The following is a 13,411-nucleotide window of genomic DNA, read 5'->3' as shown; positions in this document are numbered from 1 at the left end:
TTAGGGGGGGAGGGGGAAAAAACGGGGGGGAAACGGGGTTTTTTAGGGGGAAAAATGGGGGTTTTTGGGGGGAATAAATTGGGGTTTTTGGGGGGGGGAATTGGGAATTTTGGGGTTGGAATGGAGGGGGAAGAGGCCAAAATTGGGGGAAATTGGCCCAAAATTATTCGGGAGGGAAAAAAAGGGATTTTAGGGGAAAAATGGGATTTTATGGGAAAAATTGGGGTTTTTTGGGGGAAAAATGGGATTTTTTTGGGGGGAATAAATTGGATTTTTTGGGGGGGAATTGGGAATTTTGGGGTTGGAATGGAGGGAAAAGAGGCCAAAATTGGGGGAAATTGGCCCAAAATTATTGGGGAGGGAAAAAAAGGGATTTTAGGGAAAAATGGGATTTTATGGGAAAAATTGGGTTTTTTTGGGAGAAAAATGGGATTTTTTTGGGGGGAATAAATTGGATTTTTTGGGGGGGAATTGGGAATTTTGGGGTTGGAATGGAGGGAAAAGAGGCCAAAATTTGGGGAAATCGGCCCAAAATTAGTGGGAGGAATACGGAAAAAAATGGGGTTTTTAGGGGAAAAAATGGGGGTTTTGGGGGGAAAATTGGGAATTTTGGGGTTGGAATGGAGGGGAAAGAGCTCAGAATTTGGGAAAATCACCCCAAAATTACTGGGGAGGGAAAAAAAGGGATTTTAGGGAAAAAAATTGGGATTTTTGGGGGGAAAAATGGGTTTTTGGGGGGAAATAAATTGGATTTTTGGGGGAAAATTGGGAATTTTGGGGTTGGAATGGAGGGAAAAGAGGCCAAAATTGGGGGAAATCGGCCCAAAATTAGTGGGAGGAATACGGAAAAAAATGGGGTTTTTAGGGGAAAAAATGGGGGTTTTGGGGGGAAAATTGGGAATTTTGGGGTTAAAATGGAGGGGAAAGAGGCCAAAATTTGGGGAAATCGGCCCAAAATTATTGGGGAGAGAAAAAATGGGATTTTAGGGGAAAAAAATGGGATTTTTTGGGGGAAAAAATGGGGTTTTTTGGGGGAAAAATGGGATTTTTTGGGGGGAATAAATTGGATTTTTTGGGGGGGAATTGGGAATTTTGGGGTTGGAATGGAGGGAAAAGAGGCCAAAATTGGGGGAAATCGGCCCAAAATTATTGAGGAGGAAAAAATGGGGAAAAAAGGGATTTTTATGGGGAAAATTGGGGTTTTTTTGGGGAAAAGATGGGGTTTTGGGGGGAAATTTGGGTTTTTTGGGGGGGAAATTGGGAATTTTGGGGTTAGAATGGAGGGGAAAGAGGCCGAAATTTGGGGAAATCGGCCCAAAATTATTGGGGAGGGAAAAAAAGGGATTTTAGGGAAAAAAATTGATTTTAGGGGAAAAAATGGGATTTTTTGGGGGAAAAATGGGATTTTTTGGGGTTAAAGTGAGGGGAAAGAGCCCCAAATGGGGGAAAATCACCCCAAAATTATTGGGAAGGGAAAAAACGGGATTTTAGGAAGAAAAATTGGACATTTTATAGGAAAAACGGGGATTTTTATGGGAAAAATTGGGATTTTTGGGGCTAAAATGACAGAAAAGATCCCCAAAATTGGGGAAATCACCCCAAAATTATTTGAGGGTTGGATTCAAGGCCCGGGGGACCCCAAAAAGTGACATCGAGGAGGGAAAATTGGGGGGAAAAAAGGGGAATTTGGGGTTAAAATTGAGAGAAAATTCCCAAAGTTGAATGGGGGGAGGGGCCAAACCCCCTTTAAAATGGTGGCAGAAAGGGGGAGGGGCACCGAGCGGAAATGACGTCAAAGGGGCGTGGCCAAATCAAGCCACACCACTTTTAATTTATTTAATTAGTTTAACAACTTTTATTAGGAATAAATTAATGAAAACAATAAAAATCGAATCTTCCAGTGGGCGTGGCCTCACGTGGGGGCGGAGCTTGGGATGATGACGTCATCGGGCTCCACCCACTCCTCTTCAGGCTCCGCCTCCCCCAGGCAACGACGAATCAGATCCCCCCAGAGGAGGTGGGCGTGGCACCTGGGGGCGGGGCCAAAATCGGGACACGCCCCTCGGCAAGCCCCGCCCACCGCGGCCATTTTGAGGCCCTTAGCAACAAGCCCCGCCCCATAGCGACCACTCCAACCATTTCCTTATAAGGAAATGGGGCCCTTAGCAACAAGCCCCACCCCTTAGCAACCACTCCAACCCTTCCCTTATAAGGAAATGGGGCCCTTAGCAACAAGCCCCGCCCCTTAGCAACAGGCCCCGTCCCTCAGCAGCCATTTTGGGGCATTTCCTTATAAGGAAATGGAGCCCTTAGCAACAAGCCCCGCCCCTTAGCAACCACATAAACCCTTTCCTTATAAGGAAATGGTGCCCTTAGCAACAAGCCCCGCCCCTTAGCAACAGGCCCTGTCCCTCAGCAGCCATTTTGGGGCATTTCCTTATAAGGAAATAGAGCCCTTAGCAACAAGCCCCGCCCCTTAGCAACCACTCCAACCCTTTCCTTATAAGGAAAAAGGCCCTTAGCAACAGGCTCCACCCCCTAGCAACCACACAGAATGTTCCCTTATAAGGAAAAGGCCCCTTAGCAACAAGCCCCGCCCCTTAGCAACCACTCAAACCCTTTCCTTATAAGGAAATGGCACCCTTAGCAACAAGCCCCGCCCCTTAGCAACCACACCAACCCTTTTCTTATAAGGAAATGGGGCCCTTAGCAACAAGCCCCGCCCCTTAGCAACAGGCCCTGTCCCTCAGCCGCCATTTTGGGCCTTTCCTTATAAGGAAATAGAGCCCTTAGCAACAAGCCCCGCCCCTTAGCAACAGGCCCCGCCCCTCTCCTCACCCGGGACAGGCGCCCCCTAGCGGCAGCAGCTGCAGCGGCTCCGGGGCCAGGAAGAGCCGGGCCAGGCAGGGGGGATGGGCGGCCATGGAGCACTGGGGGCGGGGACAGCGCAGAAGGGGCGTGGCCTGCACCTGGAAAGGGGCGTGGTCACATCAGCACCCCCAAGAAATCCCCATTAAAATGTCGTTATTTGCATACGTTTACATAAACATGCATAAATCTACACAAATCTGCATAAATTTGAACGTGGGTGTTCCGATCGCTCCCTGAACCCCTCACGTTAATCAGGGCACCGCCCAGCCCCTCCCCCACCACCAAATTCCCGCGTTTTCAGCCCAAAACTCCCCCCCCAATTTTAAGCCCCGCCCCCCCTTCAAACCCCTCCCATTTAAAACCCGCCCACTTTAAGCCCCTCCCCTTCAAACCCTGCCCAGTTTAAGCCCCTCCCCATTGAACCACGCCCACCTTAAGCCCCTCCCCTTTTGACCCCACCCACTTTAAACCCCTCCCATTTTAATCTCACCCAATTTAAGCCCCACCCCTTTAAACCCCGCCCACCTTAAGCCCCTCCCCTTTCAACCCCACCCACCTTAAGCCACGCCCCTTCTAAACTCCTCATTTTAAGCCCCGCCCCTTTAAACCCCTCCCTTTAAGCCCCGCCTACTTTAAGCTCCTCCCATTAAAGCCCCACTGACTTTAATCCCCTCCCCCTTAAACCCCACCCACTTTAAGCCCCTCCCATTTAAACCCTGCCCCTTTAAGCCCCGCCCATTTAAGCCCCACCCACTTTGAGCCCCGCCCTTTAAATCCTACCCAAATTAAGCCCCACCCCTTTAAACCCCGCCCACTTTAAGCCCCGCCCTCCCAAGCCCCACCCCCTCAAACCCCACCCACTTTAACCCCCTTTTAACCCCCACCCACTCCAAGACCCGCCCCTTTCCCTCAAGCCCCGCCCCCTCCTCACCTCCCCGCACAGGCCACACCCCCTCCCTGTCACCTCCACCTCCAAGCCCCGCCCCTTCTTCCTTTTAAGGCGTGGAAGCTCCGCCCCTTCCTCCTGCACCACGTGAGGGGGCGGGGCCAGCTCCAGGGCGGGGCCGGGTGGGCGGAGCCAGCGGATGCGGAGCGGGAGGCGGGACCAGGGCGGGGCCCGGAGGAGGCGGGGCAAGAGCCGGAGGGCGAAGCTGATTGGCTGCTCCCGAGGGCGGCGAGGGGGCGGGGCCAGCAGGCGGTGGGAGGAGTTTGGGTGTTGCCACGCCCACTCGAACTGGGAAAGGGGGCGGGGCTTAAGTGGGTGGGGCTTGAATGGGCGGGGCTTAAGTGGGAGGGGTTGAGGAGGGGTTTAATGAGGTGGGCGGGGCTTAAATGGGTGGGGGTTGGAGTGGGCGGGGCTTAAGTTGGGTGGGGGTTGGAGGGGAGGGAGGGGCTTGAAGTGGGTGTGGCCTAGGTGGGTGGGGTTTGAAGTGGGTGGGGCTTAAGTGGGAGGGGTTTAGGAGGGGTTTGATGAGGTGGGCGGGGCTTAAATGGGTGTGGCCTAAAGGGGTGGGGGTTTGAAGTGGGCGGGGCTTAAGTGGGAGGGGGTTGTGTGGAGTTTAAGGAGGTGGGCGGGGCTTAGCCGGGGTTTAAGGAGGTGGGCGGGGCTTAGGTGGGTTTAATGGTGTGGGCGGGGCTTAGGCGGGGTTTAAGGAGGTGGGCGGGGCTTAGGCACAGTTTAAGGAGGTGGGCGGGGCTTGGGCGGGGTTTAAGGAGGTGGGCGGGGCTTAGGCGGGGGCGGGGCTCACCCGCAGGGCGGCGACGTCGGAGGGGAAGCCGTGGACGAACAATTCCATTTCCCTTTGGGGGCCAAACCCAGTAAGGACCAGTTTGGGCTCCCAGTAAGGATCAGTACGGGCTCCCAGTTGGGGCTCCCAGTAAGGACCAGTACAAACTCCCAGAGCTCCCAGTAAGGACCAGTTTGGCCTCCCAGTAAGGACCAGTTTGGCCTCCCAGTAAGGACCAGTACGGGCTCCCAGTTGGGGCTCCCAGTAAGGACCAGTTTGGGCTCCCAGGGCTCCCAGTAAGGACCAGTTTGGGCTCCCAGTAAGGACCAGAACGGGCTCCCAGTGCTCCCAGTTTGCCTCCCAGTGCTCACAGTTCGGCTCCCAGTGCTCCCAGTTTGGGTTCCCAGTGCTCCCAGTTTGGGCTCCCAGTTTGGGTTCCCACTGCTCCCAGTTTGGGCTCCCAGTGCTCCCAGTATGGACTCCAATGCTCCCAGTTTGGGCTCCCGGCCACCCCAGTGCTCCCAGTTCGCCTCCCAAGGACTCCCAGTGCTCCCAGTTTGGGCTCCAATGCTCCCAGTTTGGGTTCCAGTGCTCCCAGTGCTCCCAGTTTGGGTTCCCAATGCTCCCAGTTTGGGTTCCCAGTGCTCCCAGTTTGGGCTCCCAGTGCTCCCAGTATGGACTCCAATGCTCCCACTATGGGCTCTCGGCCACCCCAGTGCTTCCAGTTCGCCTCCCAAGGACTCCCAGTGCTCCCAGTTTGGGTTCCCAGTGCTCCCAGTTTGGCTCCCAGTGCTCCCAGTTTGCCCCCAGTGCTCCCAGTTTGGGCTCCCAGTGCTCCCAGTATGGACTCCAATGCTCCCACTATGGGCTCTCGGCCACCCCAGTGCTCCCAGTTCGCCTCCCAAGGACTCCCAGTGCTCCCAGTTTGGGCTCCAATGCTCCCAGTTTGGGCTCCCAGTGCTCCCAGTCTGGGTTCCAGTGCTCCCAGTGCTCCCAGTCTGGCTCCCAGTGCTCCCAGTTTGGGTTCCCAGTACTCCCAGTTTAGCCCCAGTGCTCCTAATTTGGCCCCAGTGCTCCCAGTTTGGGCTCCCAGTGCTCCCAGTATGGACACCAACGCTCCCAATTTGGGCTCTCGGCCACCCCAATGCTCCCAGTTCGCCTCCCAAGGACTCCCAGGGCTCCCAGTTTGGGCTCCCAATGCTCCCAATTTGCCTCTTGGCCACCCCAGTTCTCCCAGTTGGACTCCCAGTCCTCCCAGTACCAACCATTCCCCACCCCAACCCCCCCCTTTAACCCTTCCCAGCCCCTCCAGCGCCATTTTGAGCCCCCCCGGTGCCTCACCAGGGCCCTCGGCCGCTGGTCCTGCGGGCCCCGCCCCTCCTGCGGCCCCCGTTGTGCTGCCGCAGCCGCCGCCGCGGATCCACCGTGAACCCCACGTAGATGCGGCCCCGGGCCCGGCCCCGGGGGGCGGCGGAGCGCAGCAAATACACGGCGCGCATGGCGGCCATCGCCGGCCCACAATGCACCGCGGCGAGGGAGGGCACTTCCGGTAAGATGGCGGCGCGCTTGCCTCGGTAAAAGGGAGGAGTTCCGCCTCGCTACCCAGAATGCATTGCGAGGGGCGCGTACTTCCGGTAAAATGGCGGCGCGCTTGCCTCGGTAAAGAGGAGGAGTTCCGACTCGCTACCCAAAATGCATTGCGGGGGGCGTACTTCCGGTAAAATGGCGGCGCGCTTGCCTCGGTAAAAGGGAGGAGTTCCGCCTCGCTACCCAAAATGCATTGCGGGGGGCGTACTTCCGGTAAAATGGCGGCGCGCTTGCCTCGGTAAAAGGGAGGAGTTCCGCCTCGCTACCCAGAATGCATTGCGAGGGTGGAGGACTTCCGGTAAAATGGCGGCGCGCTTGCCTCGGTAGAAGAGGGGAAGCTTTTCCTCGGTACCCACAGTGCGGTGCGAGAGGATGATGATGAGGAGGATGAAGATGAGGAGGAGGAGGAGGAGGAGGAAGAGGAGGAGAAATTTCCCCTCCAATAACGGCGGCACCTCCCCCGCGGTAAAATGGCGGCGGTCCCGCCTCGTTACCCACAATCCCCCGCGTTAACTTCCGCCTCGGTACCCACAACACCTCGCGAAGCGGAAGTGACGAAACGCGGAAGCGGAAATGGACCCGCCGAGCGCGGAGGAGCTGCGGGAGCGGCTCCAGGAGCGGCTCCAGGCTCAGCACGTGGTAATTAATTAATTAACCGTTAATTAGCACCGCCCGGGGGTTCGTTAGCATCGGGAGGGCGTTAATTAGCCGGGTGGGGGCTTAATGAGCGGCTGGGGGGCGGTAATTACTGTGGGGAGGCGTTAATTGGGGCGTTAATTAGCGCTGGGAGGGGTTAATTAGGACATGGGAGAGTTAATTAGGGGCGTAATTAGTGGAAGGAGGGGTTAATGAGAAGAGGGGGGAGGGGTTAATGGTGAAGCAGCGCTCAGAGGGGCTAATTCACTAATTAAGGGGGCTAATTAGTGATAATGGGTGCTAATTGGTGGCTAATGAGTGTTAATTACTGGCTAATGAACCCAAATTAGTGGCTAAGAGGTGTTAATGAGTGACAAAGAGGTGTTAATTAGTGACTACGGGGGGATTAATTCGTGGTTAAGGATGCTAATTAATGGTTACTGGGGGCTAATTAGTGACAAAGAGGTGCTAATTAGTGACTGAGGGGTGTTAATTAGAGGTTAAGGGTTGTTAATTAATGACAACGAGGTGTTAATTAGCGACAAAGGGATGTTAATTAGTGGCTTAGGTGTGCTAATTAGTGGTTAAGGGGTGTTAAATAATGGTTAATCGGTGCCAATTAATGGCAAAGAGGTGTTAATTAGTGGTTAAGGGGTGTTAATTAGTGTTTAAGCAGTCTTAATTAGTGGTTAAGGGGTGTTAATTAATGACTGAGGGGTGTTAAGTAGGGGCTGAGAAGGGTTAATTTGTGGCTAATGGGTGCTAATTAGTGACAAATAGGAGCAATTAGTGGCTAAAGGGTGTTAATTAGTGACTGAGGACTGTTAATTAGTAGCAAGAGGTGTTAATTAGTGGCCAGAGGTGTTAATTAGTGACAAAGAGATGTTAATTAATGACTAACGGGAGTGAATTAGCATCTAATACCTGCTAATTACCGCCAGTGCTTTCTAATTAGCATCTAGTGATCACTAATTAACCCTTCACGACCACTAATTAGCCCTTAACGAGCGCTAATCAGCACTTCAAGGCCGTTCATTACCGCTTCACCGCCGCTAATTAGCGCTAATTACCAACCGAGGGCCCCTTAACGAGCGGCAGCCGCTAATTACCGGGCGCTAATTGCCGCTAATTGCCGTTAATTGCAGGAGGTGCGCGACAGCCCCCAGCTGTGCCGCGGGAGTTTCCAGATTTTCGTCGTTTCCGGAATTTTCCGGGGCCTCAAAACGCTCCAGAGGCACCGGTGGGGGAGGGGCGGGGCTTAAAGGGGAAATGGGCGGGGCTTAAATGGGTGGGCGGGGCTTAAAAGGGGAGGGGTTTAAAGGGGAAGGGGCGGGGTTTAGATGGAGCAGGCGGGGCTTAAATGGGGCGTGGGCGGGGCTTAAAGGGGTGGGCGGGGTTAAGATGGGGAGTGGGCGGGGCTTAAAGTTAAGGGGTGGGGCTTAAAGGGTAAAATGGGCGGGGTTTAAAGGGGGAATGGGTGGGGCTTAAATGGGAAGTGGGTGCGGCTTAAAGGGGAAAGTGGGTGGGGTTTAAAGGATGAATGGGCGGGGCTTAAATGGGGATGGGGTGGGGTTTAAAGGGAAAATGGGTGCGGCTTAAAGGGGAAATGGGCGGGGCTTGAGGGGGAATGGGCGGGGCTTGGAGGGGTGAGCGGGGCTTAAAGGTAAATGGGCGGGGCTTAAATGGAGGAATGGGTGGGGTTTAAAGGGAATGGGCGGGGCTTAAAAGGGGAGTGGGCGGGGCTTAAAGGTAAGACTGGGCGGGGCTTAAATGGGGAATGGGCGGGGCTTAAATGGAGGAGTGGGCGGGGCTTAAAGGGGAATGGGCGGGGTTTAAAGGGGAAGTGGGCGGGGCTTAAAAGAGAGTAGGGGTTAAATGGGGAATGGGCGGGGCATAGAGGGGAAGGGGCGGGGCTTAAAGGGGAGTGGGCGGGTTTAAATGGAGGAATGGGCGGGGCTTAAGAAGGGAGTGGGCGGGGCTTAAAGGGGGATGGGCGGGGCTTAAAGGGGGATGGGCGGGGCTTAATGGGAAGGGGCGGGTTTAAAGGGAAATGGGCGGGGCTTAGGTGAGGAAGTGGGCGGGGTTTAAAGGGGGAGTGGGCGGGGTTTAAAAGGGGAGTGGGCGGGGCTTAGAGGGGAAATGGGTGGGGTTTAAAGGGAATGGGCGGGGCTTAAAGGGGGAATGGGCGGGGCTTAAAAGGGGAGTGGGGGTTAAAGGTAAGACTGGGCAGGGCTTAAATGGGAAATGGGCGGGGCTTAAAGGGGAAGGGGTGGGGCTTAAATTGGGGAGGGGCGGGGCTTAAGGGGGTGGGCGGGACTTAATAAGGGAGTGGGCGGGGCTTAAAGGGAAGAATGGGAGGGGCTTAAAGGGTAAATTAAGTTCTGCTGCATAATTAAGGGATTAATTAACTCCTGAATGAGACGAATTAGGCTCGCTGGAGGTTAATTAGTGCTCATTAAGCCTTAATTGCGCCACGGATGAGGCGTAAGGCAGCTAATTAAGCCTTTCAAGGGGGTAATTAATGGTTAATTGACTCCTAATGAAGATGAGCTGCATCTAATTAAGCCTCCTGAGGGGTAATTACGGCGTAATCAAGCCCTAATTAAGAAAAACCACGGCTAATTATGTCTTGAAGGATAATTAATTCCTAATTCAGCTGCGATTAGCTCCCTCATTAACCCTTAACAGCACTAATTTACTCACCCGCTGCATAATTAACCCCCTAATTAACCCCTAACACTCCTAATTAACTCTTAACACCCCTAATTAACCCCTCTCACCCCTAATTAACTCCTCCCACCCCAATTAACCGCCATTAACCCCCTAATTACCCACCCGGGAGGGGTTAATGAAGCCCCTAATTAACGCCTGGAGGGTTAACGAGTGCCTAATTAACCGCCAGGCTCGTTAACGAGGCGCTGGGGGAGGAGCTGGGCCGGATCCACGCCCTGGAGCAGCGAACGCTGACGCCGGAGCAGTGGGAGCAGGAGCGCGGCTCATTTGCATAAATTTGCATATCAGCCTCACGTCGCCGTCATTTGCATGGATTTGCATAGATCAGAGCAGGCCGGGCTCTGATTGGTCGGGGCTCTGCGAGGCCACGCCCCCTCCAGGGCACGGGATGGGGGTGGGGAAGAGGCTCATTTGCATAAATCTGCATGGTTGGAATGAATGACTCTCATTTGCATATGGAGGCATGGTTTTGGGTGGGGGTTGTTTGCATAAATTTGCATAATTCGGGGAGGGGAGGGGGAGGGGCTCCCAGTGCTCCCAGTTTGGGCTCCCCAGTGCTCCCAACAATCCCAGTATGAACTCCCAGTGCTCCCAGTGCTCCCAGTATGGATCCCAGTTTGGGTTCTTGGAGATCCCAGTGTTCCCAGTATTCCCAGTATGGCCTCTTAGAGCTCCCAGTGCTCCCAGTTTGGGCTCCCAGTATTCCCAGTATGGATTCCGAGGGCTCCCAGTACAGGCCCGAAGCCTCCCAGTGCTCCCAGTATGGGCTCCTAGGCCTCCCAGTATCCCCAGTATGGCCTCCAGTGCTCCCAGTTTGGGCTCCCAGTGCTCCCAGTATGGCCTCCAGTGTTCCCAGTGCTCCCAGTTTGGGCTCCCAGTATTCCCACTTGGGGCTCCTAGGCCTCCCAGTATCCCCAGTATGGCCTCCAGTGCTCCCAGTTTGGGCTCCAGTGCTCCCAGTATTCCCAGTATGGGCCCACCAATCCTAACAGTGCTCCCAGTTTGGGCTCCCCAGTGCTCCCAACAATCCCAGTATGAACTCCCAGTGCTCCCAGTGCTCCCAGTATGGATCCCAGTTTGGGTTCTTGGAGATCCCAGTGCTCCCAGTATTCCCAGTATGGATTCCGAGGGCTCCCAGTACAGGCCCGAAGCCTCCCAGTGCTCCCAGTATGGATCCCCAGTTTGGGCTCTCGGTGCTCCCGGTGCTCCCAGTGCTCCCAGTTTGGGCTCCCAGGCCTCCCAGTTTGGGCTCCCAGTGCTCCCAGTTTGGGCTCCTAGGCCTCCCAGTATCCCCAGTATGGCCTCCAGTGCTCCCAGTTTGGGCTCCCAGTGCTCCCAGTATGGCCTCCAGTGTTCCCAGTGCTCCCAGTTTGGGCTCCCAATATTCCCAGTATAACTTCCAGTGCTCCCAGTGCTCCCAGTTTGGGCTCCCAGTATTCCCACTTGGGGCTCCTAGGCCTCCCAGTATCCCCAGTATGGCCTCCAGTGCTCCCAGTTTGGGCTTCAGTGCTCCCAGTATTCCCAGTATGGGCCCACCAATCCTAACAGTGCTCCCAGTTTGGGCTCCCAGTGCTCCCAGTTTGGGCTCCCAGTAAGGACCAGTTTGAGCTCCCACTGCTCCCAGTTTGGGCTCCCAGTGCTCCCAGTTTGGGCTCCCACTGCTCCCAGTTTGGGCTCCCAGTGCTCCCAGTTTGAGCTCCCCGTGCTCCCAGTTTGGGCTCCCAGTAAGGACCAGTTTGGGCTCCCAGTGCTTCCAGTTTGGGCACCCAGTGCTCCCAGTTTGGACCAGTTTGGGCTCCCAGTATGGTCTCCAGTGCTCCCAGTATGGGCTCCCACTGCTCCCAGTATGGATCCCAGTGCTCCCAGTATGGATCCCAGTGCTCCCAGTATGGATCCCAGTGCTCCCAGTATTCCCACTCTGGGCTCCTAGGCCTCCCAGTATCCCCAGTATGGCCTCCAGTACTCCCAGTATGGCCTCCACTGTTCCCAGTGCTCCCAGTTTGGGTTCCCAGTGCTCCCCGTTTGGGCTCCCAGTGTCCCCAGTGCTCCCAGTTTGGGCTCCCAGTGCTCCCAGTAAGAGCCCCCAGCGCTCCCATCCAGTCCCCCCCCCCGCGCGCAATGCATTGTGGGTACCGAGGCGGAACCACCCCCCCGTATCCCCCGCAATGCATTGTGGGTACCGAGGCGGAAGCACACCACCCCCCCCCCCGCAATGCATTATGGGTACCGAGGCGGAAGCACACACCCCCCCCCCACCCCCCCCCCCCGCAATGCATTGTGGGTACCGAGGCGGAAGCACACCCCCCCCCCGCAATGCATTGTGGGTACCGAGGCACCGCCCGCACCTTTCCTCCCACAGGTGCGCGCCGACCGCGCCCAGTTAAAACCAGTTAAAACCAGTTCCCAAACCAGTTCCCAAACCGGTTCCCAAAGCACCGCGAGGCGCGCCCGGGGCAGGCCATGGAGGCGCTGCTGCTGGCGCTGGCCCTGGGGGGGATTGCGGTGGCCGCGCTGCGCTGGGCCCGCGGGGCTCGGACGGGCCCCGAGGGGCCGCGCTTGGGCTTCGAGGCGCGGACGGTGGCGCACAGGGGCGGTGAGAGGGGGAGGGGCGGCGGGAGGGACCCGGATGTGAGGGGGGGAAGGACCCGGATGTGAGGGGGGGGAAGGACCCGGATGTGAGCGGGGGACCCGGATGTGAGGGGGGGGAGGGCGGGAAGGACCCGGATGTGAGGGGGGGAAGAGGGCTCCCAGTTTGAGCTCCCAGTCCGGGCTCCCAGTGCTCCCAGTTTGGGCTCCCAGTTTGGGCTCCCAGAGCTCCCAGTTTGGGCTCCCAGTGCTCCCAGTTTGGGCTCCCAGTTTGGGCTCCCAGTTCGGGCTCCCAGTGCTCCCAGTTTGGGCTCCCAGTGTTCCCAGTGCTCCCAGTTTGGGCTCCCAGTTTGGGCTCCCAGTTCGGGCTCCCAGTGCTCCCAGTTTGGGCTCCCAGTTTGGGCTCCCAGTGCTCCCAGTTTGGGCTCCCAGTGTTCCCAGTGCTCCCAGTTTGGGCTCCCAGTTTGGGCTCCCAGTTCGGGCTCCCAGTGCTCCCAGTTTGGGCTCCCAGTTCGGGCTCCCAGTGCTCCCAGTTTGGGCTCCCAGTTTGGGCTCCCAGTGCTCCCAGTTTGGGCTCCCAGTGTTCCCAGTGCTCCCAGTTTGGGCTCCCAGTTTGGGCTCCCAGTTCGGGCTCCCAGTGCTCCCAGTTTGGGCTCCCAGTTTGGGCTCCCAGTGCTCCCAGTTTGGGCTCCCAGTGCTCCCAGTTTGGGCTCCCAGAGCTCCCAGTTCGGGCTCTCAGTGCTCCAAGTTTGGGCTCCCAGTGTTCCCAGTGCTCCCAGTTTGATCTCCCAGTTCGGGCTCCCAGTGCTCCCAGTTTGGGCTCCCAGTTTGGGCTCCCAGATTGGGCTCCCAGTGCTCCCAGTTTGGCCTCCCAGTGCTCCCAGTTTGGCCTCCCAGTGCTCCCAGTTTGGACCAGTTTGGGCTCCCAGTGCTCCCAGTTTGGGCTCCCAGTGCTCCCAGTTTGGGCTCCCAGTTCGGGCTCCCAGTGCTCCCAGTTTGGGCTCCCAGTTTGGGCTCCCAGTTTGGGCTCCCAGTGCTCCCAGTTTGGCCTCCCAGTGCTCCCAGTTTGGGCTCCCAGTTTGAGCTCACAGTTTGGGCTCCCAGTTTGGGCTCCCAGTGCTCCCAGTTTGGGCTCCCAGTTTGGGCTCCCAGTTCGGGCTCCCAGAGCTCCCAGTTTGGGCTCCCAGTGCTCCAAGTTTGGGCTCCCAGTGTTCCCAGTGCTCCCAGTTTGGGCTCCCAGTGCTCCCAGTTTGGCCTCCCAGAGCTCCCAG

General features: G+C 56.7%; 2 protein-coding genes across 3 annotated transcripts; one reads left to right on the top strand and one right to left on the bottom strand.

Annotated features, from left to right (window-relative positions):
- Positions 1-1,811: 1,811 nt before the first annotated feature.
- On the bottom strand, positions 1,812-6,112 carry SLX1A (SLX1 homolog A, structure-specific endonuclease subunit). Of its 2 annotated transcripts, none has more exons than XM_082300195.1 (5): positions 5,940-6,112; positions 4,620-4,671; positions 3,803-4,105; positions 2,839-2,969; positions 1,812-2,030 (listed from the first exon to the last, which is right to left on the bottom strand). In XM_082300195.1, exons 1-5 carry the CDS (start codon positions 6,104-6,106, stop codon positions 1,913-1,915), a joined length of 771 nt encoding a protein of 256 aa, XP_082156321.1. In that variant the 5' UTR covers positions 6,107-6,112; the 3' UTR covers positions 1,812-1,912. The 2 variants fall into 2 exon arrangements, with proteins under 2 accessions (XP_082156321.1, XP_082156322.1); XM_082300196.1 differs by having other exon boundaries at positions 3,836-4,105.
- A 607-nt stretch (positions 6,113-6,719) lies between these two features.
- BOLA2B (bolA family member 2B) lies at positions 6,720-9,982 on the top strand. Its single transcript, XM_082300193.1, has 3 exons — positions 6,720-6,824; positions 7,967-8,061; positions 9,724-9,982. Exons 1-3 carry the CDS (start codon positions 6,759-6,761, stop codon positions 9,827-9,829), a joined length of 267 nt encoding a protein of 88 aa, XP_082156319.1. The 5' UTR covers positions 6,720-6,758; the 3' UTR covers positions 9,830-9,982.
- Positions 9,983-13,411: the final 3,429 nt, after the last annotated feature.

The sequence above is a fragment of the Coloeus monedula genome (genome assembly GCF_965178545.1).
Source record: "Coloeus monedula genome assembly, chromosome: 37".
Taxonomy (NCBI): domain Eukaryota; kingdom Metazoa; phylum Chordata; class Aves; order Passeriformes; family Corvidae; genus Coloeus; species Coloeus monedula.
Note: the sequence above shows the minus strand (reverse complement) of the source record. Positions and strands in the feature narration are given on the sequence as shown.